This window comes from Syzygium oleosum, unplaced genomic scaffold (assembly GCF_021117445.2).
Source record: "Syzygium oleosum isolate NSW1041296 unplaced genomic scaffold, Sole_v2.1 Sole_v2.01, whole genome shotgun sequence".
Classification (NCBI taxonomy): domain Eukaryota; kingdom Viridiplantae; phylum Streptophyta; class Magnoliopsida; order Myrtales; family Myrtaceae; genus Syzygium; species Syzygium oleosum.
The window spans coordinates 22,134,108-22,160,800 of NW_026607485.1; the positions used below are offsets into that span (position 1 = coordinate 22,134,108).

General features: G+C 38.5%; 2 protein-coding genes across 2 annotated transcripts; both read left to right on the plus strand.

Annotated features, from left to right (window-relative positions):
* Positions 1-509: 509 nt before the first annotated feature.
* Positions 510-3,142, plus strand: LOC115690678 (uncharacterized). Its single transcript, XM_030617113.2, has 3 exons — positions 510-718; positions 938-1,144; positions 2,522-3,142. The coding sequence occupies exons 2-3, from the start codon at positions 953-955 to the stop codon at positions 2,879-2,881; spliced, it is 552 nt and encodes a 183-aa protein (XP_030472973.1). The 5' UTR covers positions 510-718; positions 938-952; the 3' UTR covers positions 2,882-3,142.
* Positions 533-19,232, plus strand: LOC115690639 (calmodulin-like protein 11). The gene is made up of 5 exons (XM_030617055.2): positions 533-545; positions 17,034-17,153; positions 17,266-17,423; positions 17,513-17,593; positions 18,923-19,232. The coding sequence occupies exons 2-5, from the start codon at positions 17,078-17,080 to the stop codon at positions 19,058-19,060; spliced, it is 453 nt and encodes a 150-aa protein (XP_030472915.1). The 5' UTR covers positions 533-545; positions 17,034-17,077; the 3' UTR covers positions 19,061-19,232.
* The last annotated feature ends 7,461 nt before the right edge of the window (positions 19,233-26,693 follow it).

Below are 26,693 nucleotides of genomic sequence, written 5' to 3' on the forward strand. Positions count from 1 at the left end.
GGCGCATCGAGTATACGAGCAATAGCCCGGCGTATCACAATCTTCGATTTTTACATGAGCCTCACGTGGAATTTACACTGTTCGAAGGGCCTAGGGCTTAAAACATTAAGGGAAAACGACACAAACAGTCTATGAATCGTAGTCCAATATACAATGCGATCCCTAAACTTTTAGTTTCAATGTGATCCTTGAACTTTTAGTTCATATTTAATGTCGTCCCTGAACTATAACTAAAAGTTCATAGACCCTATGAACTTTTAGCTATAATTCAGGAACTACATTAAACATGATCTAAAAATTAAGGGATCACGTTGCACGTTGGACCAAAGTTCAGGAACCGTTTATGTCATTATCCCAAGCATAAACTGATGACTCATACACCTCACAAGCCAACGTGGCGTGCCACGTCATCTCCGCGCAGGAGTGGTGGTGCCGAGTCAACTCCCGTCACTCCTCCGCCACCTCGGAGTCGCCTACGGAAACACAAAACTCCGCGCGGTCTCAAAGCCCTCTCTCTCTTTTCTCTCTCTCTCTCTCTCTCTCTTCCTTTTTGCCAGAACAAAAGCAAGTCGATCGCGATCTGAAACTATTAGCCTAAATCCCACGGATTGATTCTTGATTATCTCCTAAAGAATCGATTTTTCCTCTGCCGCGCGTCTCTGGAACCCGAAAACCCCGGCGAAAGATCATCTTCCCAGCCCAATTTTCCCCATTTCAGGTTCGGTTCTAATGGATTCTGCGTACCCATCTTGATGATCTCTTGCTTACCTTCTTGTTAGCATACAAGCTGATCGATTCGTTTGCTGGGCCTTTGGTTCTTTGCGATTCGCTCTTAAAGTTTGCGCCTTTTTAGGTTTTACCGATTTTTTGCTCCGTTTTCCGCGTTGGGTTTGTTTGGTTTGGGGTGGATTTGATTATTGGGTTGGAGACGATGTAGGTGTTGCGGTGAGGGATGGGAGCGTTCATATCGAGGTTCTGGTTCATGTTGTTCCCGGCCAAAGAGTACAAGATCGTGGTCGTGGGGTTGGATAACGCCGGGAAGACGACCACCCTTTACAAATTGCATCTGGGAGAGGTCGTCACGACGCACCCGACCGTCGGGAGCAACGTCGAGGAGGTCGTTTACAAGAATATCCGATTCGAGGTGCGGTAACGACTAACCCCGTTTTGTGCGTTTACTGTGTGCTGGTTCTCATAATTAGTGGTGGGAAATGTGATCTTTGATTGTGCCCATCAGTGCTTGGGGTTTGGGATTTGGAGTTTCGTGTGATGGCGGTCCTGTAGATGATTTAAGCTTGTGGGCTGCCGTTTCGATTGGTTGCTGTAATATGTTAGAGTCTACTTTATAGAGTTTCTTTTTTTGGAGTTGTGATCACCCTTGAAAAGTGTTATGCATTGCCTGCACAAGAGAGCTATATCACCTAGTTAGCTAATTGGCTGGTTGAACTTTGTGATTTCAGTTATGATCTCGACCCTCTGAGTATGTATGTTTGTGTTTATCTGTGATAAGATAACAGCTTTGTTTAATGGGCCGTGGAGCCTGGATTTTTTGTTGATCATTGCTCGAATTACTTAAATTAAAGATTTGAAGCTCACAAGAACTTCTCTTGCTTTTGTTTGTTAAAGATTTGGAATTGCAGACTATCATAGCTTGTCTTGCTTCCGGGACAACTCTTTTGCTTAAGGTTCTTGATGAAAAGAGTTCTTTCTACCATATCGACGAAAGAGCGCAAGCTTTGGCAATAGGGTTTCATTTCTGAAATATGATTTCATTTATAAGTTGATGTTCTATTAAATTAGATGGTTTTGATTTTCTGTGTCGGTAAATTGTCAAACTCCTATCTGACCAAAAAAAAATTGTCAAACTCCTGATGATTGTTGAGCTTAGGTACTCGCAACACATGTTGCCTTCATCGTGTTGCGTGCTGCATTCTGTTTTGATCATCATTTTAAGGTGTTTGGATGATGGCAGTACTTGGATACTTTGGATTGTGATAATCTGCTTTCGTCCTTCAATACATTGTCTCGGCAATTTCACATAGGCCTCTATATGTTTCAGTTATATTTACTTTAGTATCTTTGGTAGAGCCAGTTCAAGCCAACAATTTCACACGAGGGTTAATAATGCCATTCTGTTTTTATATTTGGCTCTCTGTCATCTTGCGTCTTCACTGATCAAGACTAGTCTTTTTATGAGGAAATAATTCATGGATTAGTCATTAAGATTGTTCAAACAAAACGGCTCTGAAATGTATCTCAGTTCGTTAGATGAGTCATTAATCCAAAGGAAGATTGACTGGGAAATCAGATAGATAATCTAACATATGCAAGTGATTATGGTCTCATGATGCATCCGTCAGATTGAACTAGACATGTGAGTTTTTATACTGCTCATGTACTAATAAGATGGACTGCACATATGATGGCCAATGATCTTTCAAGTGGTAGAAAACGCTGGTTTAATGAATTCAGTCCGTCAATAAACTGATCTTGCTATTCTTGTGATGATGCTTGTTATCAGGTCTGGGATCTTGGCGGGCAAGAAAGATTAAGGACATCATGGGCCACATACTATCGCGGAACTCATGCTGTCATTGTAGTGATAGACAGCACTGACAGAGCACGGATTTCAATCATGAAAGACGAACTATTCAGGTTGCTTGCAAGTGAGGAACTTCAGCAGACCGTGTTGTTGGTGTTTGCAAACAAGCAAGACCTGAAAGATGCCATGACCCCGGCAGAAATAACCGATGCACTCTCTCTTCACAGCATCAAGAACCATGATTGGCACATTCAAGCTTGTTCTGCCCTCACAGGCGATGGCCTTTTCGATGGTCTTGGATGGATTGCTCAGAGGGTCACTGGTAAGGCGCCTAGTTGAAAAAGGATGACGGATGAGGAATCTCCAGTTTTCTTATGTATTTGCTGGAGTTGGATAAGTGAACTCTCCTCTGTAACCAAACAAATTTGTAGATTGATCCTCTTTGATGTGCCTTCTGTACCTTGAAATGACAGATTTGTTTCATCAAATATCTTGTCATGGAGAAAATTTGCTGAATGAAACTCACGTTCCATTATGAGGATACATAGATACCCGTTGCTGTAATGATGTATGATCTGTATGGATCTTAATTTTCGGTTACTTTTGCCTATATAGTTGTAGTTTGTGGGAAATCAGCCTGTCTTCTCATTTTTGAACGGATGAACAACTTGTGTTCTCTGTTTAGACACGGCTGCTAATTTTTCAAAACCACTATCTATATACACGCTAATAATTTGCTGGAAGATCATCCTTTATTGATAATCCAGATTCACCGAAGCGCCAGAAGTATCATAATACTCGGGAGCACATTGACAGTGTAAGCTCAGCATCACTTTTCAAATCGACGTGAACTGTGCCCTGTCCATGGTTTTAAGCTGTTACCCTTACTGAGTTGCCAGTTCGAAGTGAAGGCTTTGACAGGGAGGAGGGTATAACTATTCTTCTTTATTGCCTCTATGTCTGAGTGCAAGATTCCGACAGCCGAAGAAAGAATTGCTCTCTGTTGGGCCACCTGAAAACTCAAGCTCAGATTTCTAAGACGACATGCAAACGCTTCCTGTTGTGTCCAAAGCAACTCCTCGCTGAATCAGATCGAGTACGTGTGGATGGACAGAGCAATAGGTGTTTGCCGAGTAAAATTGGCCAAGCCGAAACTGATGCCTGCTCTATCCCCGCAAATGGTGGTGACCGAGCTCATGATCTCACAGGAGGATAGATTCCTCAGCATCCCCTTAGCTTCTGGCAGGCCTTCGGCAGTAGCACTAGCAACCATAGCTTTGCTATTGCTGCTTCAAGCCTGCTGATCAACAAATACAAGACATCACCATATGTTTTATCCCTGTGACTAAAGCACTGGATTGCCATTCTCATCTCGTTTGCTTCCTGCGAAGTATTTTATTAACCGAGAAAAATTACATGAACAGCTGCCACACCGACTTTTCCTAGTGAAGAGATTAGCCTGTTTGACCGAGCCTCTAGATGCGTTTCCTCGCTTTTGTGATGACTGCACGAGATTGTCAGTGCTCCCCATTTTGTGGTCACACCGACAGATGTTACTAGCATCCCGGCCAAAACTTGTCACCGGCTCATGTGCCAGAGAGCAAGAAAGGGTCACTATCGACTTCCACATATCTTCTCTACCCCGTCTAGCTCGATTCATCAATTCATCAAGTGCCCTTCTAGGAACAGACATCAGCCAAAACTCCGCTACCCTTTTTTACATGCAACAGTTTTGCTGTGATTGAGCTTGGCCCTGATGATAAGGATGATCCGATCACTAATCGCCAGCCTTCGTCGAGCTTGTCAGACATGGTTCCTAAAGATGCCAAGCACCCACAAAGCCGGAAAAAGAAGAAGACGATTGAAGTATCGAAGAAGCTTTACAAAGAAAGGATGTGTTATGTAGTCCACCAATTTCAGGAGCTAGTTCACATTGCAGGAATCCACGAAGAAAGGGCTTATACTGAGAGAGACATAATAAAGCAAATTAACCGGTCTTGTTAATGAATAGACATGTCCATAAGTTAAGCCAACACTAGCAATGCCATGTGATTGACTGGAAACTTCTTTATACAACTCTTGAAAGGATTGGAAAACACGTAGTAACCAATAAGCAAGAGGCCGGCAATTTGTACTGCGAAGGACCGAAGGAAGAATTCTGATATGAAGCATGCGCGCAGCACCCTAGGAGTGGTCTTTTGTGATTGGATTGGTGCCACAATTATATTCTCAAATGACACTGTTTAACGCTGAATGATGGGATTGTCTTGTGAAGAGCGGTGAACATGTCCGTCTCTAGAACAGTTTCAGTAACTACTCCAGTAACTTTTCATTTATTGAACACAGGTGCATACAGACCGTTGTGAGGTTTCTTGCCGCGCTTTGGCATGGCTTGCCCACCAATCTACGCAGTAGAGCCAATCCATTTAGAGATTACTTACTGGTTCAGCGAGCATTGCTTGACCATGTTACTTGGCTGATAAGCTGAATCTGTTCACTGTTGAGGATTGCAGATGGGCCATTGTGATGGCTCTGCATCAACGCATGCTGGTGACACATACGCAGGTATCCTTTCCACTGGAAATGTCTCGGGTGCAGATATTCTCTTTTCTTGCCTGGAAAAATAAAGGTGAAGCCGATGATGATGATAACATTATGTTGTGAGGACCCATTGGAATAAGGAAATGGTATATTGCTTTGGCTTGTGACAAAGATCACATCCAACCAAGTAGCTGGTCTGAATTTGATGATGAACACCAAAAGTGAATATAAGTTTATGGATACCATGACTTTTACGGTTGGCCTTATGAAACTGGCGTGTAGGACTCTTTAAGCACTCAACGCATTATGTATTGCTCATTTGGATTTTTGTTACTAAATCTAATTACACCCCTGTGATGTGTCACTAGACATTGCATGACATGGCACGCGCACAAATGAACAAGTGTCTCCCCACCGTCTGCTTGATTTCCTACTTTAGTCCTTCCCAAAATCACCTCCGTTCCACTGCCCACAAGATCGCTGGCCGTCGCGCCATGAGAAAGATGCCTCCTTCCTCAGTACCATTATCATCCAATTCACTCAGAAAATTGATTGCCTCGAGGAAACCAATTGGCCCGAGATCAATTGGGTTGCTACTCCACGACCCGTCCGACCCGCCGGACTTCCCCGGCAAAGCTCTGTCACGGTTCCCTTCGGCGCCGGATGTTCTGATGACTCCGGTGCCATCGCTGCCGACTCCCCATGCGCCTCCCCCGGAGTCTGAAGTGCTGCCGCCTCGCCCAAATGAGGACACGGGAATCCATCGACCACCGACAAAGCCACCGGACTATGTGCCTCCGCCGGTGATACTGCCGGATATTCCACCCCGGAGAGGTCCAGTCGTAGAGTAGAATAGCAAAGGCACTTACGGAGTGAGATGGCAATGTATTCCCGTCTAGTTTTGGAATTGAGGCGCTCGGTGTTGCTCTTTAACCGTTGGCGGTATTGTTAGTAATAATAGTGGGCTCTTTTTTAGTATCACCTTTTGACGGTACGGTTAACTTTCGGCGCTTCGCAATGCAAATTGTGCATAGTTGCTTTCGAGTCCTATACGACAATCGATTGATTTATTGATAATTGTGTCTATCACGATAATTGTGTCTTGATAGTCCATTAAAATTTAAGGTTATCGATTTTAAGTAGGTCAATTCTCACCTTGGAATCGGTCCACCCAGTACGAAGTTTACAAATAAGGGTTCGCCGATCTGTCGGTCCTATCCGGGCGGTTCAATTGATCCGATTTCTTACGTGAAACTGGGAACCGGATTACTTAGGTTGCGCATGACAACGATTCTGTGCCCGGGAACAGATTCTGCTCAGAAATGATTCTTTTTTATTCTGTGCCCGGAATTGATTCTGAGCATTTTAAGGCGTTTGTTAACGGCCCAAAATTCCGTCCCTGGAATAGAAAAAGAACAGAAATGCTTTTGGTAACGCCACAAAATTTCTTTTTATTAATAATATCTTTAAATATTTTAATATTTCTTTCTTTTTTTTCTTTTCCTCCTTCTTGGCCATAGCCTGCTCGCCGGCCATGACCGGTAAAATATTTTTTTTAAATATATATTTTTATTTTTTTTGCCATGGCCTGGTTGCCAACCATGACCGGTAAAATATTTTTTTTATTAATAATATTTTTTATTAAAAATATACAATTTTATTTTTTTGGGCCATGGCAGGTAAAATATTTTTTTTATTAATAATATTTTTTTATTAAAATTATATATTTTTATTTTTTTTGGCCATGGCCTGGTCACCGGCCATGGCTGGTAAAATATTTTTTTTATTAAAATATTTTTATTAAAAATATATATTTTTCTTTTTTTTTGCCATGGCCTGTAAAATATTTTTTTAATAATAATTTTTTTTATTAAAATATTTTTATTAAAAATATACATTTTTATTTTTTTTTTGCCATGGCCTGATCGCTGGCCATGGCAGGTAAAATATTTTTTTATTAATAATATTTTTTATTAAAAATATATATTTTTTCTTTTTTTGCCATGGCCTGGTCACCGGCCATGGCAGGTAAAATATTTTTTTTATTAATAATATTTTTATTAAAATATTTTTATTAAAAATATATTTTTTCTTTTTATGGTCATGGATCAGCTAGTGCGCATGCGTGAAAATATTTTTATTAATAATATTTTTATTAAAATATTTTATTCTCGTCGATCCGTGAGGGCGGTCCTCGTAGGACATTAGAAGCTAAATTAAAAACCAAGAAAAGGAAAAAGAAAAAAAAATTGATTCTCAAAATTGTTCCCAAAATCAAGAAGCTACTTTTTTTTTATTCTTGATTCTGCTCCAAAACTGATTCTGGGAACAATTTTTGACAAAATTGTGCCTTAATCAAAAAATTAAACAAACGCATTTACTACTGTCGATTCGGAACAAAAGAATGTAATCAAACACTGTTGTTGCAGTTGTCATGCGCAGCCTTATTCTCGATTTCAGTTCCTGATCTCAAATTTGTGGAATCGAAAATCGGATCAGTCTTCTCGAGAACCATTTAGAACCGGCCGACCTTGTCCCACATTTTCTAGTTAGAGCGAGACCAATGCACACCCCTAATTAAGACCCCTTAAATGACAAGGTTGAGCCCAAGGACAATCCCGGAACAATCTACGAGCTCGGGAGGTCCGGCCCAATGTGCGTCGCAACTTACGAGCTTCGTGAATGCATCAGTTGCTTTATTTTTTCTCGCGTCTGGCAGTTGCGGTGGGGTCGGTTCTTTAAGACCTCCCGAAGTCTGGTCGTTTCTTTTCTAGAAGAGCACGAACCCCAATGAACACGGCCTTGGACTCTTCCGGTCCATCCATCCCTCGTTCCAAGTGCTCACTTCATCGCAGACTCTCCTGGAAGTTCTGGTCATGATCGTTGAACACGACCAAAAGCCACGAACGAAGACCGTTGACTCATTATAACCATAGGACCGACGTCATCATGGCAGTTGATCATCGTGCATTCTGTACTTTTTTTCGCGTGTGGAATCCACGTAATGAGGGGTTGCAATAATTTTGAGTCTTAGGACTTGGGTTCAGGCAAGGTAAGGAATTAATTGGGTTTGTTCTAACGTGAAATGATGTGAATACCAAATAGATGTCTTAGACAAAGGGATTAGTTTTATTTTTTCTGTCATAAAGATTTTTTTCATTCGTAAACCTCAAGTTTGAACAGACATTATAGAAGCTTTAGAACATATAAGAACTCAACTTGAAGGGGTTGGATGGCCCCATTTGAAGAAAGCACATTTCGTTTTTGGTTGGCGACCCAATCTTCCACTTGATTCGCTTCATTGTTACAGTGGACTAGACTAAGATTAGAAAAAAAAGCTTTATTTGGGCTCGGGCTTTATTGATTAGCACACTTGCGTTCTATCTTGGTTGATATGCACTCAACACGTCCGTTATCAGATCAGAGTGATATGCTTTCAACTCCAAACACTTCTCAGCTCATGGTTGAAAATGAATTAGGGTTTCTAGGAGACCAGTCACTTCAAAAGTTCTGTATGATTGAATTCGACTAGTCATTCCTCTATTGTTGAAAGCCTAGTGTTTGAGATGTCGATTTTTAGGGACGAGCCGGACCAAACATTTTTCGTCGATATAGCAAAAAGATATGTTCAATTGTCTCGGTACACTGGTGGCACAAATCGCATATAAGATTAGGTATGGTTCTCCTCTTGAATAAATTATCCTTGGTAGAAAGAGCATTTTGACATATACTCCAAAGGAAAAACCTAATTTTGGGTACTGTTGGATATCCATGAGTTTATAGTAAATGAACTCGAGGGACCTTGCTATGCTCGTGCAACTAATTCTTTTTTTAAGAGCCATATCTTATGTTTTAACAATCGTTTTGCTGAGGTTTACTTCCTAACAAGGGTGAAACATGATGATTGCATAGGTAGGATAACTATTCTAAGGATGACAACTTGCATAGAGCGAGATCCGATTGCAGCCTTCCAAGGAATAGAAGGGAAAAAATTAAATTTATTTACCTGTCGATTCCGTTTGATTCGATTCTAAGACCAGGTGGGCTAGTTCCTGATTCCACAAACCTTGAACCAACCCACTCTGGAACCAATCACTCATAATACTCTAGTCCAAATAGCATGTGCTACTTGAAAGGAGGAGGAAGCCACGTTAACATCCGGTTTTGCTTGTTTCTATATGTTCTTGTCACGCATACTTTTTGCAATGAAATACTACACCAGTTTATCCTCTGGGGCTTTGCTAGCATAACAATTTTTTGGCCATTATAAGAATAACAATATGTTGTAAGCTACAAATTTTTGAAAGAGTGAATCCCACGACAATTTATAATTATTTGTTATCTATTTTTTGTAGTCCAGAATATATTATTATCCTCACAGTAGATTAAGGATCGTTACCTAATCATATCGCTATCCTCTATAACCTGAGAATCTAGAGGAGCAGTCTCTTCATAAAAAAATTCCCATAGGGTCTGTTCTTTCCATTTAGACGCCTCCTTCTCTATCATATGAGCAATCATACTAGGCTCCCCTCGATTAGCAGGTCAATCAATCTCCTTTTAAGCCATGTGTCCTCTCATATCTTGATGCCCTTTCCATTACCCGCAACCCACATAATCGAGGGTTGTGATGCTTCGCGCCCCATAAACAAGCTCTACAACCCCCGAGATGGGCGAGTGCCTTTCCCTGCATGCCAGAAGTCGCGACGAGGAAAATATAGATCCTTCATAAGTTGACCTCATTGAGCTATGGCGCTTTTGTATTATCCTCCAAGCTTGCTTCTGTAGCATGGCTTTATTGAAGGTTATCAAATCCCTAAACCTCACCCGCCATTGTTTCTTTTCTTTTTTTTTTTTTGGATTTCAACACATTGGATTTTCTCCGATAAAACAGAAAAAGTCACTATGTTAATTAGTGTAAGAGGATATTAGGCTTATGTTGCTCTTATGTACTAATTCAAGTACTGTGATGAGATATTTAAATAGAAGGTAATTAGTACAAGAGGTCGATTTGCCATCCACTCAAGTCTGAATAAAAATATAATTGAGTACGAGTAATTCAAGTGTTAACCCAAGCTAACGTAGACTTTTGAACAGTTTGTATTTTCAGTTGAAAGAATACGTTTTAAGATAGAAATATAATAATCTCTGAATCTGAGTGATGCAATGATGACTCGATTCAAATACAAAATCTCACCGAACATTTCTTGTGCTCCAAAATAGGGAAAATTGTCCAAAAAATAATAAATTTATTATATGGTGGCTAATTTAGTTTTAACCTTTTTAATTTGACCGGTTTAGTTCTAAATCTTTTGACGATTTGCCAATAAAATCATTCTAGCCAATTTTAGCTGAAAATCGCTAATGTGGATGGTTTTTGTAATTTTTGTAATTTTCTTAATTTTTATATTTGCTTTCCTTTTCTTTTTTTCTTTTTTTCTCTATCTCCCTCCACCGTTCACCAAGCCTCAGCAATGGTCAACGGAGGTCACCCGCCCTAGGCAAGGGCCGCGATGCTCTTGGCAGCCACAAACCCTCACCTGTGTCCAGCGACCTCAACCGGCCATTGCCGAGGCCCCGATGAAACAAAATGATAACCTCTCAGAAAAAATATTAAGGTAACTCAATGGACACAACTTTTTCATGTTGTCGTATCAAGTTGGACCTACATTCATTCAAAAATTTAAGCCAATGAGTTATAAGCCAACTAGAACATATTAACTCCTCCAGACTACACCGGTTTTTCGATACGGGATCTCTTTAACACAACTCACACACACACGTCCTAGCATCAAGTTGATGGGAAATCGTACAAATATGAAACTACGTAGCGCGATTGTATCCGTTGGGTGAAAGGGGAAATGGGTCTAGCCATGTACAGAATGAAAACCGCTACGTGTGGTGTGGCACACCGAATTGATCAAAACCTCCTCTCTCTCCAAACGTCCTTTCCTCGCGTACGATCCAAAAGGAACAAAGAAGGCGGGGTGGCGTTTGTGTCGGTGTCAATGTTGGGAGGAATTTAAGAAAACGCGTTTCGACAGCCGTGCGGGGTCACGCATGACCTGACCCCACCGACCTTCGCCTCATTTATGAAACATGAAAGCTGACCAATTCCTTTGCGCGTGTGACACGAACTATTGAAAACCTATGAGGAAAACCAGAAATAAATGGAAATTTTCGATGTCGAAAATAAATTCATTTGCGAGCATGAGTTTTACTTTCGATTTTCAGATTTCGAAGTACGTGTGATTTTGGTGGGATCACCGTCAACTGTTGGATGAATGCATGATTTAATGCTTAATTATTCTAACACTTCCCCTTATATTTACTACGATTTTTTTGCTTAGTACTAAGACATTAACATATTTAATTGGGGAGGTAACTGGAGTCAGGAAAAATTTGAACTCAGAACCTTCAGCTCTTATACCATATGAGATTTTTGTGGGATCACTGTCAGCTATTCTAAAAGCTTAAGCTGTTAGATGAAGGCGTGATTTGATCTGTAATTATTCAAACAAAATATATTCTTTTCTAATGTTCTCAAATCTTTGGAAGCTTATAAAAAAATCACATGAGTCATCATGAATTTGTGTATCATTAAATTTTTTAAAGTTAGAATAATTTTTTCTATATTTTGTTGGGAAATTTAAGGGGGGCTTATTTAGTTTTTTTTCTCTTTTTTTTTATTCTTGTTTTGTGGTCTCTCCTGGTCAAGATCCACTTGCCACCTAACCAAATAGCGCGGAGAGAGAGAGAGAGAGTCCTTGCCATAGGGTAAATGGCATTGAGGTCCTTTTTTGTTCTTGTTTTTTTTATTCATTTTTGGTTCGTCTCTCTTTTTCTAGCCCCACTTGTATTTTTTGCTCAAATTCCAATGCAGATATTAAGGGTGCGCAACGGTCCGATTCAACCTAGGATCCGGACTAAACTGACCTGGACCGATCGGTGCAAGTCCGCTTCTAAACCGATCGGTGCAAGTCCGCTTCTAAGGAGAACCAGTGTATTACCTAGCTCCACGAACTTAGAACCGGCATAGGATCACTTCCATTTCCAGTTTCAAGGCTACAACCATTGGTTTTATTGGGGAACCATCTCAAACCGTTCAACTCCATTCTCAGGTTAAATCATTTCTGATTCAGTTCAACGCGTCTTTAAAAAAATAAAATAATACTCTTGCACATATCGAGAATAGAATTATGGTCTTTAGCACAAACAAACAGCAACATAACCACTCGATAATCAAACGTAAATCAATTCTGCTTTCACAACAGTTCCATCATAGTCAGCGAAAGGTGATTTTGACATAACTGGAACGAACTCAATTATGAATCTCTGTTCCATGTTTTCTCGTGATCAAGAGTTGATCACCATGACAATGCGAAAAGGAAAAAGCCAAAGACAAAAGAAAAGAGAGAAAGAGAGAAGCCTTTTGTTTTCGACTGGGTTGCCCCACTTTCTTTGGTGGATATGTGAACGCTGTTAATTTCTCCAACACGACAAGTTCCATTGCCATTTTCAAGTCCGACACAAGTCAAATTTTTGAAGATTTCTAACTCCACTACTTGCGAAAGGCTAAAACCTCTTTTACATGCATCGTCGACGTTTCGCTTTTTTGCTCTTTATGTTCGTAATTATGTCCACCATCTCTTGCTAATATCTTACAAGAAGAGACACGTTGCTGATAGATTGTCTTTTCCCCTTTTTGACTCGGCCCACCTAGATTGAAAAATATCCCAAATTCATAGAGTACCCGCCAATGACTTTGTCAATCAAAGAAGATGCATGATATTTTGGAGAGATGATATCTCGAGCATTGATAGATGTATGCACCATCCTAGAGCTCATTATCACAAGCAAAGTCCTAGTTTGGTAGGCATCTGGGTACACTGTAACTTCATGGGAAAATTCATAAGGTCATATGAGTTTTCATCACGAAATTACTTTGCATCCTCTGTTTTAAGAAATATGTATTTGTGTTCTTACTTTTGAACGAAGCACCAAATTTGATTTGACAATCACCAGTCACCAATCATAGAGTGACGGTGAGTCTCAAGGAGATTAATGCTTCGTAAATGACTAAGCGAATAGGGCCCGTGGTCGGTTTTGGAATATTGGGATTTTTCTCAGGAGGCAAATCATGGGATTTGCTCTATTGAGAATATGTCTTAAATTTGAGCCCGAAAAAAAAACTTTACTATTTTAAGTAGGTTTCCTATTTGAGTGGTTTCCTAATTGTAGTAGGATTCCTAAAAGAGATTTGCTATTTTGGATCTAACTCTTGTTTGTATATAAGAAATGTCTTGTTGTAAAGAGCATTTAAGAGGCGACTTCTTCATGAATTACACCTAAAATAATAAGAGAGTGCTGAAACCAATAAATCTTGTGGTAAGATTGGTGAATTCCTTTGTGAAATTGGGAGAATATTTAGTAATAAATTGTGAAGACTAAACACTATGTTAATTGTTGGGTGTACTTGGGTGCTGGGAAACACCAAGAGGGTTTAAGTGACTTGAATGCGGTTCTAATATCCATTATATTTCTTAATCTATAGTGAAAATCTGCACTGCTCTCCCATGGACATAGGTTACACCGATCAAAACACGTAAATCTAGTATTCAATTTATTTCTTTATTCTATTTATTTTATTGTTCGATCAATAGTTTTCCTCAGCAATTAGTATCAGAGTTAAGCTCGGTTGAGTTGAAGCAAATTGATAGCGATGAAAGAAGGAAAAGTAAAATTGACGGATTTGATAGGAAGGATTGTGATTTCTAGAAGACGCTGATTGAGGTTTATCTGTACCAGAGAAATTTGCACCTACCCGTTTAGGAAGAAACCAGAGTCAATGAATGGGAATTGCTAGATAAACAAGAGCTGGGTGTTATTGGGCTGACATTGTCTTGTAACGTTGCGTTTAATATTGTGAAAAAGAAAATGTATGACTAATGAATGCCATGCCATGTTAAACATGTATGAAAAGCCTTCTACGATCAACAAGGTATACTTGATGCAATGTCTATTTCACTTAAATATAGGCAAATGTGCGTCGGTTGAGCATATCAATGAATTCAATGTGGTCATTAGGTATTTGAGTTCAATTGAGATTAACTCTGATGATAAGGTACTTGCTTTGATTTTATTATTCTCATCGCCTGATAGTTGGAATAATATTGTTACTGTTGTTAGTAATTCATTTGGATCACATTTGATGAGGTTCGTGATTTGATTTTGAGTGAATACATCAGTATGAAAGAACCTAGTGAACTTGCGCCTACTGATTTAGTAGGCGTAGGTAAAGGAAGAATTAGTATTCGTGTTAGCATGAATAGTGCCAACCTGACGGTAGCATGAAGACTAGTAAGACGATCAAGCATGCGCGAACTAATGGTGGCATGGAGTTTTGCTCAAAGCTAATAAACGATATTTGCACGAAGGAAGGCATTATGATACATCACACTAGTGCTAGTGAATCATAATTAGGTTGTAAAGTTGATGAGTAGAATATTATTAGAGGCGACCCATTAAATGTTCTTGAGTGTCGGTATGGTTAGGAAATTTCTGACAAATGTACTTAGTACAGTAAGTTACCTGGTGAATATATATCCATCGATTGCGATTGGATGTTGGACTCCCGAAGAAGTGTAATAAGGTAACATTACTAATTATTTAGTTTTTAGAATATTTTGTTGTCTGTGTTATTCTTGAGTGAATGATGATAAGTTCGATGGGATGGCAAGAAAGTACATATTCCTAGATTATGCACAAGGTGGGCACGACCATCAGTCGTGGTTCCTAGTATTAAATTCACATATTATTAATAGAGAAGTTACATTTGACGAGTCTCTAGTACTTTTTTTAGTAGGAGTGATTATGGTAATGTTTATATGAATTTGGACTTTGTTCCACTGGTAGAGTTACAATAAAAAAACTCATGAGGTAGTGGTTACTAGCACGATATTCGATACAATTAGTGCTTATAGTGTGGTGGTGCTTGTAGAGTCAACGGTTGCTATAGAGTTGTTGAGTTTGACAAGGTGCATGTTCAGTCTCCTGACAAATATGAATGCAACGACAATTTTGATTTATCTGCGGTAAGTGAGGTTGTGTCTGAAAATTCTTATGGAGTAGCTAAAAGTGCAAGCGGAGTTGGAGTTCTAAGAAGATCCACGGTTATAGCAAAATTCAAGTGTGGCTTAGACTTGGAAGATATATGTGCCGGTTGAGTCCATGAGTGGCCATAGAAGAGTAGCGGCAAAATTTAGATTCCAATGAAGTGATTGTGACTTGGCTCAAATGTCGAGCCCATGTGGAGATTATTAAAAATATGTCTTGAGATTTTGTGCAAAAAAGGAAACTTCCCTATTTCAAGTAGGTTTCTATTTGAGTGATTTCCTCGCTGAAGTAGGATTTCTAAAAAGGATTTCCTATTTTGGATCCACTTTTTGTTTATATCTAAAAAGTGTATGTTGTGTAGATTCAAGAGGTGACTTTTTCGTGAATTATACCTTGAAGCTAGAAGTGTTTGAACGACTCAAGTGTGATTGTAATGTCTAGCCAATGTGGAGATTATTAAAAATATGTCTTGAGATTAAGTGCAAAAAGGAAACTTCCCTATTTCAAGTAGGTTTCTATATGAGTGGTTTCGTAGCTGGAGTAGGATTTCTAAAAAGGATTTCCTATTTTGGATCCACCTTTTGTTTATATCTAAAAAGTGTATGTTGTGTAAAGCATTCAAGAGGTGACTTTTTCGTGAATTATACATTGAAGCTAGAAGTGTTTGAACGACTTAAGTGTAATTGTAATTTCCGATGTGTAGCTTAATTTATAGTGGAATTTTATGCCACTTCCCTATGGACATAAGTCACACTGATCGAATCACGTAATTTGATACCTGATTTATTTTTTATTTTATATATCTTATTGTTCGATCACTTGCATTCCGCAACATGTTCAAGGACATGAACGAGGCAAATTTAAAACCAGAGTCTGCACATAGTGTTATGCAAAAACTTAAGAGAATTATATGCATTTTTTTCTTAATTATTTCCCAAATCATGTGCTTTTCACTACCCTTGCCACGCAAAAATTTGAGGTGCACCATTACACACGAGCTTGGGATTTTTGGACAGCCCCATATTACGTGAGGTGAACTTTCAGGCAATGTCTTGAAGGTGGACAATGTCTAGAGTCGTTCAACGGCAAAAACCCTTTTGGCTAAAAGAACATGTACACACCTTTATGTGTGCAACGACTAATATGCATCTTAGACTTCGTCTTCGGCCTTAAAAGCTCAGGGACATCGTCCGACTTCAAACTATAGCGAATGCGATGGATGTTGCAAAGTCCGCTTCAACAAAAGAAACCCTCGTGCAAGCAACGCAGCGTGCTAACTGGGGTTGGGTAGAAGCCGAGAAAAAGAAAAGTCATATTGTGGAAACAAAGTACACGCCTCCCAATACCCTCTCTCTCTCTGTCTTTTTGAATGCTCTCAAAGTCTCAACTTCTTGTTTTGTCCCCTAGACACCAAAACCTAACAGCTGTCATTTTGGTTAGTCTAATCGTTAATCTTTTCACACCACCAAGCGGAAAGCAAATAAAAAGAGACAACAGAAAAAAGTGGAGACTTTGTTTATGTCACTTCGGTTGCATCTTCCCCAAAAGTCCATGCCTATCTAGAGAAACATGAATGGTCATGGTCTGAGACGGCTACAGAGAGAGAGAGAGAGAGAGCATTTGATTTGATTTGATTTGATTCTTCTCTGCAAAGGCCATGACCATGAGAACCCAAAAGTTTAGTCATAACTTTAATTTGACTAGTATTATTAATTTTTCTTTTTGCAGAAACTTAATGCTCCCCCGAACTTCTCAATCTTGGAAGTCTACATAAGCCCAGCTAAGATTGAGCTGCACATTACACATGCTCAAACACCAACCCCCTCGCTCTCTCTCTCTCTTCTCTATCTTCTCTCTCTCAAAAACCAAGAAGAGGGCATGGCAGATATGCTCACTCAAGAACAGATAGTTGAGTTCAAGGAAGCTTTCACTCTATTCGACAAAGATGGCGATGGTCAGTCTCTTTTTCTTACTTTCTTGTCCATTCTTTCATGGAGAAATTCACTTGTTCTCCAAGAAAAGCTAGGATTCAATGTCATGCCTTTTTCCTGGCTTGCACTTTGCAGGTTGCATTACTCTCGAAGAACTAGCGACGGTCATACGGTCGTTGGATCAGAACCCAACAGAGAAAGAGCTTCAGGACATGATCAACGAAGTCGATGCGGACGGGAATGGCACGATCGAATTCGCCGAGTTCTTGAACTTGATGGCCAACAAAATGAAGGTAACCAAACTGCTGCCTCTCTTTCATTTTCGGTTCGCTCTGCTTTTCTTTATGTTCAGTTCAAATGACATTGCATGGTTCGTGACCAGGAAACGGATGCAGAGGAGGAACTGAAAGAGGCTTTCAAAGTGTTCGACAAGGACCAGAATGGATACATATCAGAGAGCGAGGTACGTAGCAATCGATTCATCATCCCCGTATTCGGCTTATGCAATTAATCGAGGAGTTACCAACATTATACTATGATTATCCGATGTTCGGGCCACTCGACTAGTCTGCGATAGCAAGCAAAGATTAGTCACAGATGCGCGTAAAATGTGAGGGGTTTCATGTTAATTGATTAGTTGCAAGATTTGGCATGCTGCAGTGAGTAGACGCATGAAATTCTATATTCAATGCAGCACGCCAGCAGGGAGAAGCTAGTTAGTCATTGTTTAATACGTCGGTTACGTATTGCGGTGAATACACCTCGATTACACGACGTTAACGTCTTTGATTACATGACCCTGTGAAGAAATTATAGCGTATTGTTTTCTTTTAAATGCCTTCAGGAAAATAAATTTTGAACAGGGTTCCTCTTTAGTTTCCATGTTGATAGCAACTTTCGCAATTGGACAATTGTTAGGTAGATAGATACATATTCCCTAAATTCGCACGAGTCATTGATTCGATGGGCCTCACATAAGATGATGAACAATACCAAATGGAACGGTTCGTATGAGTCTTGCATAATTGGACGGGCATCAACTTTAGATCTACGGTATATATGTGCTACCCCACGATGCCCTATGTTTAATCGCCAATCTATCTATTAATATACTTCTACTTTTCAAAAAGAAAAAAATGGAAAATTACAAATATCACCCTCTCCATATCGAATACTCTCCTCGCGTTTCAAACTACAATTTCCACCCTCAATTCTTTTGTTGGATTTCAAGTTGCCTCTCTGAATCACAACATAATTCACCAAGTTGCATTTTATTCACAAATTGCCCCCACCATCTTCAATGTCGGATTTCATTTTTCGGGTATAAATCTGGGGCATGCATGAGGGCAAATAAAGTCGTCGAGGAGATGCAAAATCTAGGTTTCGAGACGTGAGGATGGTACTTGTAACGAAGAGCAAAGTGGAAAACGGGTTTTGCAATTATCTCAAAAAATATATGAATGGAAGAAGAGGAAGTGCAATTGCTCCGAAGTTTGGGAACCTTGCATATGGACATGTTAATGAGGCCAGCTTTCAATTTCTTTTTTGTTGACTTTATGGAGCAGTCCATGCATAAACTATATATAAACCCCACATCAATCTCCTTCGCTTTGTCCCAGTGCAATGAACAGACATTGTACGGAAGAAAAATACCCACTAAAGTATTGGCTCTGACTTATATTTCCCCAAACCTTGCTTTCCAACTTCAGTTGACATTTCGAATTTAGATCAATATCTTTCATTTTTCACTTAAAGAAGTTACAAAAAATCTTATGTGCTTGGGTTTGTGCAGCTCCGGCATGTAATGATAAATCTGGGGGAGAAGCTGACGGACGAGGAGGTGGCGCAGATGATCAGAGAGGCGGACTTGGACGGTGATGGTCAGGTCAACTACGATGAATTCGTCAAGATGATGATGACCATTGGATGATGAGAAATGGTCAACGTGGTTGAACGAGAAAGATCGGAAAAGTCGATCCCATTCATATTCATTCGTTGATTATTCCTTTGTCCTATCGCAATCCCTCCCCAAAAAAATGATCCTGTTCTTATCGCTTTGTTGTATGTTTATCTTTAGCTGATTCATCATTTGAATTTGCATCTTCCTTTTTTCCTCTCTTTTTCTTAGGCATTGGGTTGTTGACTTTTCGTAGCCCTCACAATTGGACCCCCATGTTTCACGTTCTTTGATCTTTTTGGTCCCTAGGAAATTGGAAACTTTTGTGACTCGGGAAACTTCGTGCGCCTCAACATTAGTATCACGTCGTTGCTTTGTGTTTCGTGCGATTTTTAGTAATTAGAGTATGTCACGATTCATGGAATCATATGTGAAAATTCTAGGTTGTACATTACATGTTTTGCCACACCATATAGAGCTGCTTCGACGGATCACCAAAGATCAAACTAACTACCCCTAAGTGGAAACAGCAACATTAAAAATACCAAGGACTTCTCCTTATATTTCGCTTACGAAATGACTTGACAAGATCTCACTAGATGTTTAAACATGTGGAGCCTCTGCACGGGATGATTGTCTCATTTAAATGCTCAATCAGACTATGTTTATTCACTCAGTAAACAAAATGTAGTCGGAAACTTAAGGTACATTTATCATTTTTGAGATTCCAAATTCATTATCGTCTATCGAAAAGTTTTTCTCTCGACTAATGCTAGATGAATGCCGATCTACAAAACTGGCATATTGACTAACGTGGCACGTTATAAATGGGGTTTTAAATAAATCGTTCGTGTTTTACGCATCAAGTAATAGCTTATCGCATCACTTAACACAATTCTTTATTGCAAAAAAGCTACAAAAAACCTCAAACTATATCCACTGTGACATATTTACCCTAAACTTTATTTTATAACATTAAAAACCCCAAACTATGCCTATTCTGACACAATTACTCTAAATTTTTTTCTTATGACATTAAAAACCTCAAACTTTTGCATATGTAACACATTTACCTTCCGTCAATGTTTTGTCAAATGATGTTTTGAGCCAAAACAACATTGCTTTTATTTAACTTAGGGTTAATACCGTGAAAAACCTCAAACCGGTACACTTGTGACAAATTTACCTCAAATTAATTTTTTGACTAGGAAAAACCTAAACTAATACACCTGAGACAAATTTACCACAAACTAGTTTTTTGACCACAAAAATCCCAAATTGGTACACCTGTGACAAATTTACCCCAAACTAATTTTTTGACCACAAAAAACCCCAAACTGGTACATGTGCGATAAATTTACCACAAACTAACTTTTTGACCAACAAAAACTCCAAACTGGTAATCCTGTGACAAATTTACCCTCCGTTAGCGGACCAAAATTGGGGTTTTTCATGGTATTTCCCCTATGGATTTCCACGTGGATTTGCCACGTCACAATGTGTCATCCACGTCAACAAATTTAACGGTAAAATTTGACGGAAGCTAACGAAAGGTAAATTTGCCACAAGTGTACTAGTTTGGGGTAATTGATGGTAAAAAATTAGTATGGGGCAAATTTGTCACACTTGTACCGGTTTGGCATTTTTTGTGATTAAAAAATTAATTTAGGATAAATTTGTCATGGAAGTACCAGTTTGGGGTTTTACGTGATCAAAAAATTAGTTTAAGGTAAATTTGTTATAAGTGTATCAGTTTTGGGTTTTTCATGGTATTAATCCTTTAACTTAAGCCACATGGACGTCGTGTCAACATCGTTTGCTTATTGGCATCCATATATGCAGATTTTTAACTGAGTTCATTGACGGAATCTTGATAGAGGGTAAATATGTCGCACTGGTACAAGTTTGGAGTAAATGTGTTACAACAAACATAGTTTGGGATTTTTGATGGTTTTTTCCCTTCTTTATTTATGTTCTCCTTTTTTTTTATTTCGGCCCATCTGATAGGCAGATCAGATGAAGTGCATATAAGAGGTTTGATAGGCCTCTCCCAACTTCATATAATACTCCAAAATACTTCCTGAATTAAGCCCGAAAGTTTTACAAAATGAGGCCCAACGTGCTAGTTTCATAGGGCAGGCCTTGTTTCATGCTCTATTTCATTTAGATCACCGATCATCCACGCTTGTCCAAAGTACAGTTCAAATTGTACCAAGAGAAAATATTACCTACATACCGACTTTGTTTTCCATCATATTAGGGCTAATTCCAAAAAAAAAACACCAAATTTTACTCGAGTCCCAAATCTGGCTTCCATGATGTGACATTTTCAAATTGTTCGGGCCATATTTGGGAGTTATGCGAAAGTTGGTGATTTTTTATGAGACAAAAAATTTCGGGTTAAAATTGTCACTCAAGGTAAAATTGGTGCCTTTTTTTTTCGAATTAAACCCATCATATTATGGATCAGTCATTCTGTAAGCCTTAAAGTAGATCCATCAAAATAAGACATTAGAATAACATAATCTGAAACCTACGTTCAAAAGGTGAAGACAGTAATTACGATGGACAATAGAAGGGAGGTTTTGGGTCATGGAATGGCAAGATCTCGGTATCCAACCATGTGACTAAGGGTGTCAACAGGTCAGGTCGGATTTCGATTCGGGCTGTTGTTTGTCGACACCGCTACAAGTGACCAGTTGGGGTACAGAGAGAAGAAGGTTTGCAGGAAACGGATATTGAGGATATCCGGCTACCTGGGATTGAGAAGCAAGAAGCTCAAGAGGAAAATTGCGCAGAAGAGGATAGCAGGAACACTAACTGGGCTTTAACACTATTCTTTCTATTGTAATATATTGCAAAGAATATCGGATCTTACAATTAAACCGATGCGAAATCACCGAGAAATAAATGAGGAACAATAAATAAATAAGAAACAATAAATAATATAATTGATTTACATGATGTTAGACCTACTTCATGGGAAGAGCCATAAATAATCCATTAATAATTGGAGAATCACAGAGTTTTAATTGTTCACACACTTAGGTATTTTTCATCTTGGATTAAACCAAAAAAATTCATAGTTTTTATAAAAAAAAACATCTCAATTGAATGTAAAATTCACGGCAAAAAATTCACCGGATTCATAAACTCCGAGTAAGCAAAAGAAAGAGAACTCAAAAGGCCAGTTCCCCGCAAAAAAAAAAACAATTAATTAATTCGAATAAAACAAAAGATAGAATGGTGTAAACGTACGTATGTCTCCATTCCAGAGTTGTGCATGAAAAGACGTCGGGAGCACCAGTCAAAAGGCGAAGAAAAAATAGATAACGTTTTGCCCATCAGTCTCTAATGGCATTGGGCCGGGTGAGCAATAAGGATACTCTGCATCAACATTTGCTTCTTGTCATGCTAGGATATTAGAGAATTGTCTTGAGATATAAACAAATGATGACGTGGAGTACTGTCGGCTTATTCAACATTTACCGCTCCATCAGTGTCCGAGTACGCATGCAACTTGACATGTGAGCAAGAAGAATGATGAATTTCATGAGACGAGTGACCTTAACATAGCCAAGAATGCGACAAAATCATGAGAAAAATTGGGAAGCACAACAAGACTGAATGGTTATGAATTACGTACATAGACTACTATGTCAAGGCACGCAACAAATTCATATAGCGTATCAGTCATACTCAAATCAAGTCGGGCCTTATTCTTAGAATTTGGAATGTTGATATAACAACATCAAACATGTAGTTAAGTATCGCAACAATAAAATGACATGAAGAGTGAGCTTTAGTGACCCAAATTAGATGCTATATACCCTTTTGTCCCAATAATTCAAAACTTTTTTTTAATCATCAAGAGTGCTCTTGTAAGTCGCCTACGTAGCTCCCGATTCTCAAGCAATATTTTGACACTGGACAATGGAGAGCATATGTTTTTATAAAATTGAAAACGATATGATGCATATGCAAAAAGAAAAAAAACAATGACAATCAGTGAATAAGGGTATTGTTATTACATTGAGAAGAGCAAGTAAACTTTTAGTAAAAAAGGATATGCAAAAATTAATTTATTAATTCGAATAAAACAAAGGACAGAAAGGGATGCACGTACCTATGTATCCATCCCAAAGTTGAATGAAAAGACGTAGGAGCACCGGTCAAAGCAAACGCGAAATGAAAGGATAATTGCCGATCGACACATTACAAACACGCTTTTGTCATCTCTAATGAGAACATAAAGCGCGAAAGCGAACTTATTCAACATTGCCCTTTTGACGTTGCTACAACATCTTGATATTTGTGCAACATTTTATGGGATTACCGTCAATACTTTAACAATTTAAGTTGTTAAATGAAATCCTATCTACTGTTCTAAAAATTTAAGCTCAAAATTTAATATTTAAATATTTTAATAATTCAGGAGCTTAATTTTCTGGTCTCCTTTTGAATAATTTCCCTGGAAGTTTTGGGTGATGTGACATGTGTAATAGGTACGGGCAAAGAAGAATGTGTAATAGTTCAGTTGAGATTATAAAAAACGGTTAGAAAGCAAATTTTCTTGCAAAGAAGCCATTTTCTACTGGTAATCTCGTGAATCTAAATTTCAAATTGAATGCTTCAAATAGAAAATAAATTATATTTAAAGGCGGCGCTAATTTCACCACTATATGACTAAATCCACCCAATTTTCACCAAAAAAGACAAAATTACCCTCTATCATTCAACTGTAATTTAAATTGGTGATCCCCAATTTATTTGCTTTGCTTCTTTTTTTTAGTTTTTCTGTTTATGTAGAATTTATTTACCATAATTAACAATTTCAAATGTTTATTTTTTTGTTTATTTTAGATTTTCCATGTATATTAAAGGCACTATGCTTTTTTATTTATTAGATATTACTTTCATAAAAATAAATTTGTCGAAAAGAGAAATTTCAAAGAAATCAAATTAATGGATAAATTGTTAAGTGGATGAAATTTAATTTAATCAAAACAATGCATAAACTAAGAATTTTGTTTGAAAATGCCAGAGAATAGTCAATATTTTGGAGTGACATAATTAATTCCATTTATAAACTGTTTACGAAACACATCAAGATACCTCATTGTGCGTATTGTTTTTAGTGTATTCCTAGATATTTCTCTATTGTCTTATATGCTCCGTATAAAAGTATCTCGCCAATATAGTAAAGAAAAAAATATAAATTCTTTGATATAATAAATAATGAAACTTCATATATATTTTAGAATAATCAAATTAATAAAAAAGTTCACCAAGAAAGTGAGCTTTCGAGAAAATAAGGACAAAAAAATAGATAAGTTGTTATTAGATCACCGATGAAGAAGAGACTTTTCAGTTTTATACTATATCTGATAGTGCACTTTTCTTTAATAAGTTAAAAGACAAATCTGAAAAGAAAAAAAAAATAGAAGAAAGGAGTGGGGCTATCACTTTAAATTGCAATTGAAAGATTGAGGGCAGTTTTATCTTTTTAGCGTAAATGGTAGTGAAATTAGCCTTTCAGGAAATTGAAATAGCGCCGCCCACATTTAATGGTGAGAAATCGAACTAAATTTCGTCATTGGGCACGCGATCCGATGGCTTGGTGGTGAGAGAATCGGGTGGGGTGGGACGTTTAGTTTTCAGTACGGGGTTTGACTCTCACGCTAGAAAAACAAAAATCTAAATGTCAAATTGAATGAGAAGTCAAATTAACGCGGTCATTGATAGCCAACCAAAAGGTATCGTTGATGGGGACAAAGGAGGAGTGGTAGTTGCTATGGGATTAGAATGAGAAAGGAAGGGGAGAAATTGGGGGAAATTGGATGGAAAAGGGCTTGGTTGAGCAAATCCCACCTGACAAGTTGATGGAGACTTTGGGGTGTGGTTTCACACTCCGCAATTCTTTTGGCATGAAATTTCACGTCACGTTACCGTTCGGTCTCGCAGTAAAGTTTGCCCAAATTCGACCCGTCTACCCTCCTTTTATGTTCCCTGGCTCCCTTATTCTTAGGAAATACCATTCACAGCTGACTCTGTAACTTCTATATGCTCGTTGTGGTCCTCTACTTAATTTTTTTTTTTTGATTAATATTACGAAAAACTCTAAACTAGTACACTTGTGATAATTTTACTTAAAACTATTTTTTTGACCACAAAAAACCCAAAACCAGTATATTTATGATAAATTTAACAAAAACTAATTTTTTGACAACAAAAAACCCTAAACCGGTACATTTATGATAAATTTATCCTCTGTTAGTTTCTATTAAATTGAATTAATACCACAAAAAATTACAAACTAGTACACATGTGACAAATAGAGGGTTAAACATAAAACCGGTATCAGTCAACTGTTATGTGCCATTCAACAAAGCAATTTGACAGTAAAATTTAACGGAAACAAATTGATGGTAAATTTGTCACAAGTGTACCGGTTTTGAATTTTTTGTGGTCAAAAAATTAGTTTGGGGTAAAATTATCATAAGTATACAAGTTTGGAATTTTTCGTGATATTAACCTTCTTTTTTTTTTCAAAGGAAATTTCCATTCATTACATGAAAGGATATGTAAGAAGTCAACACAACAAAGCAAGTCCATAGCGCTACAAAACAAACCAAAATCCACAAATCAAGATATATCATCATAGCAAGATTGGTAAAGATAAACACATAACTCATCCTTCAAGAACAGATCTGTGACAGCATCTAAGTAAAAAGATCGGATCACATATCGGAAGACGCTAGGGTTTCCATACGTAGTTACGGTTTTGCCTTACTTCCCAAGCTCATCACCGTGTAGAGACAATAAAAACAATTTGAACAAGCTCAAAATTTACACATATTAAGAGCGAGCCCTTTAGCAAGTGCGAAATACCAGAGCTTCTGACAAAAACATATTGGACGAGCACATATCTAAGATCGGAGTTGCTGTGAACACCATTGACACTGGAGGCGGAGTAAGTTTAGGAAAGAAAATCTCTCAAATTTAAGATTAGGAGAGTAGAGCTCCCAAATCTAAATATAAATCAGGAGAGTAGAGCAAGAGACAGGAGAAACCAAAAGGAAAGAAAATCAAATTTCCTTTATCTTTGGGTTGAATCAACACTTTCGACATGGATCGATCTTCGGGTTGAATTAACACTGAGCGACCAACTGATGGCCTCGTGCAAAAGCATCCCGTGGCTTGAAACGATCCACTGATAACCGAAATTATGTGGAGAACCCTCGCAGCTCAGGCATCATACCAGGTAACAGCACTTTTGATAGTGCAGTTCAAGGGTGGACAACTTCTCTGCATGAATGAACAGGTCAAGAATGCATCAATCTTCGACATTCTCATCCTTTGTCAAGTTTTACAACCTATTTGATTCAAGGAAGCTTGGAGAGATCAATGTCTTCAAGGGGACGATCTCACACACAACAAGTGGCTTTTGGCTGTTTCTGGAGGAATAGTCCTCGCTCAGGTGGCGATAATGGATCTCTCGGCAAGGTTTTTTAGGTACGGAGAGGTTGAATTTGAAGCAACGCGGCGTTTGCATTGCAACGGCAGCCGTTTCATGGCCTCTTCGTTGGGTTGTTATAGAGACCATTCGGCAGCTACGTGAAGTGGAATTAGTGAAAGCAGGCTAAGCACCCAGCGTTTTTCTTCA

Bases quoted from the DNA above. Each gene is read 5' to 3' on its own strand.
- LOC115690678 (XM_030617113.2), top strand. From the start codon at position 953: ATGGGAGCGTTCATATCGAGGTTCTGGTTCATGTTGTTCCCGGCCAAA. The intron at 1,145-2,521 runs GTGCGGTAACGA...GCTTGTTATCAG, and splicing joins ACAAGAATATCCGATTCGAG to GTCTGGGATCTTGGCGGGCA.
- LOC115690639 (XM_030617055.2), top strand. From the start codon at position 17,078: ATGGCAGATATGCTCACTCAAGAACAGATAGTTGAGTTCAAGGAAGCT. The intron at 17,154-17,265 runs GTCAGTCTCTTT...TGCACTTTGCAG, and splicing joins ATTCGACAAAGATGGCGATG to GTTGCATTACTCTCGAAGAA. The intron at 17,594-18,922 runs GTACGTAGCAAT...GGGTTTGTGCAG, and splicing joins GATACATATCAGAGAGCGAG to CTCCGGCATGTAATGATAAA.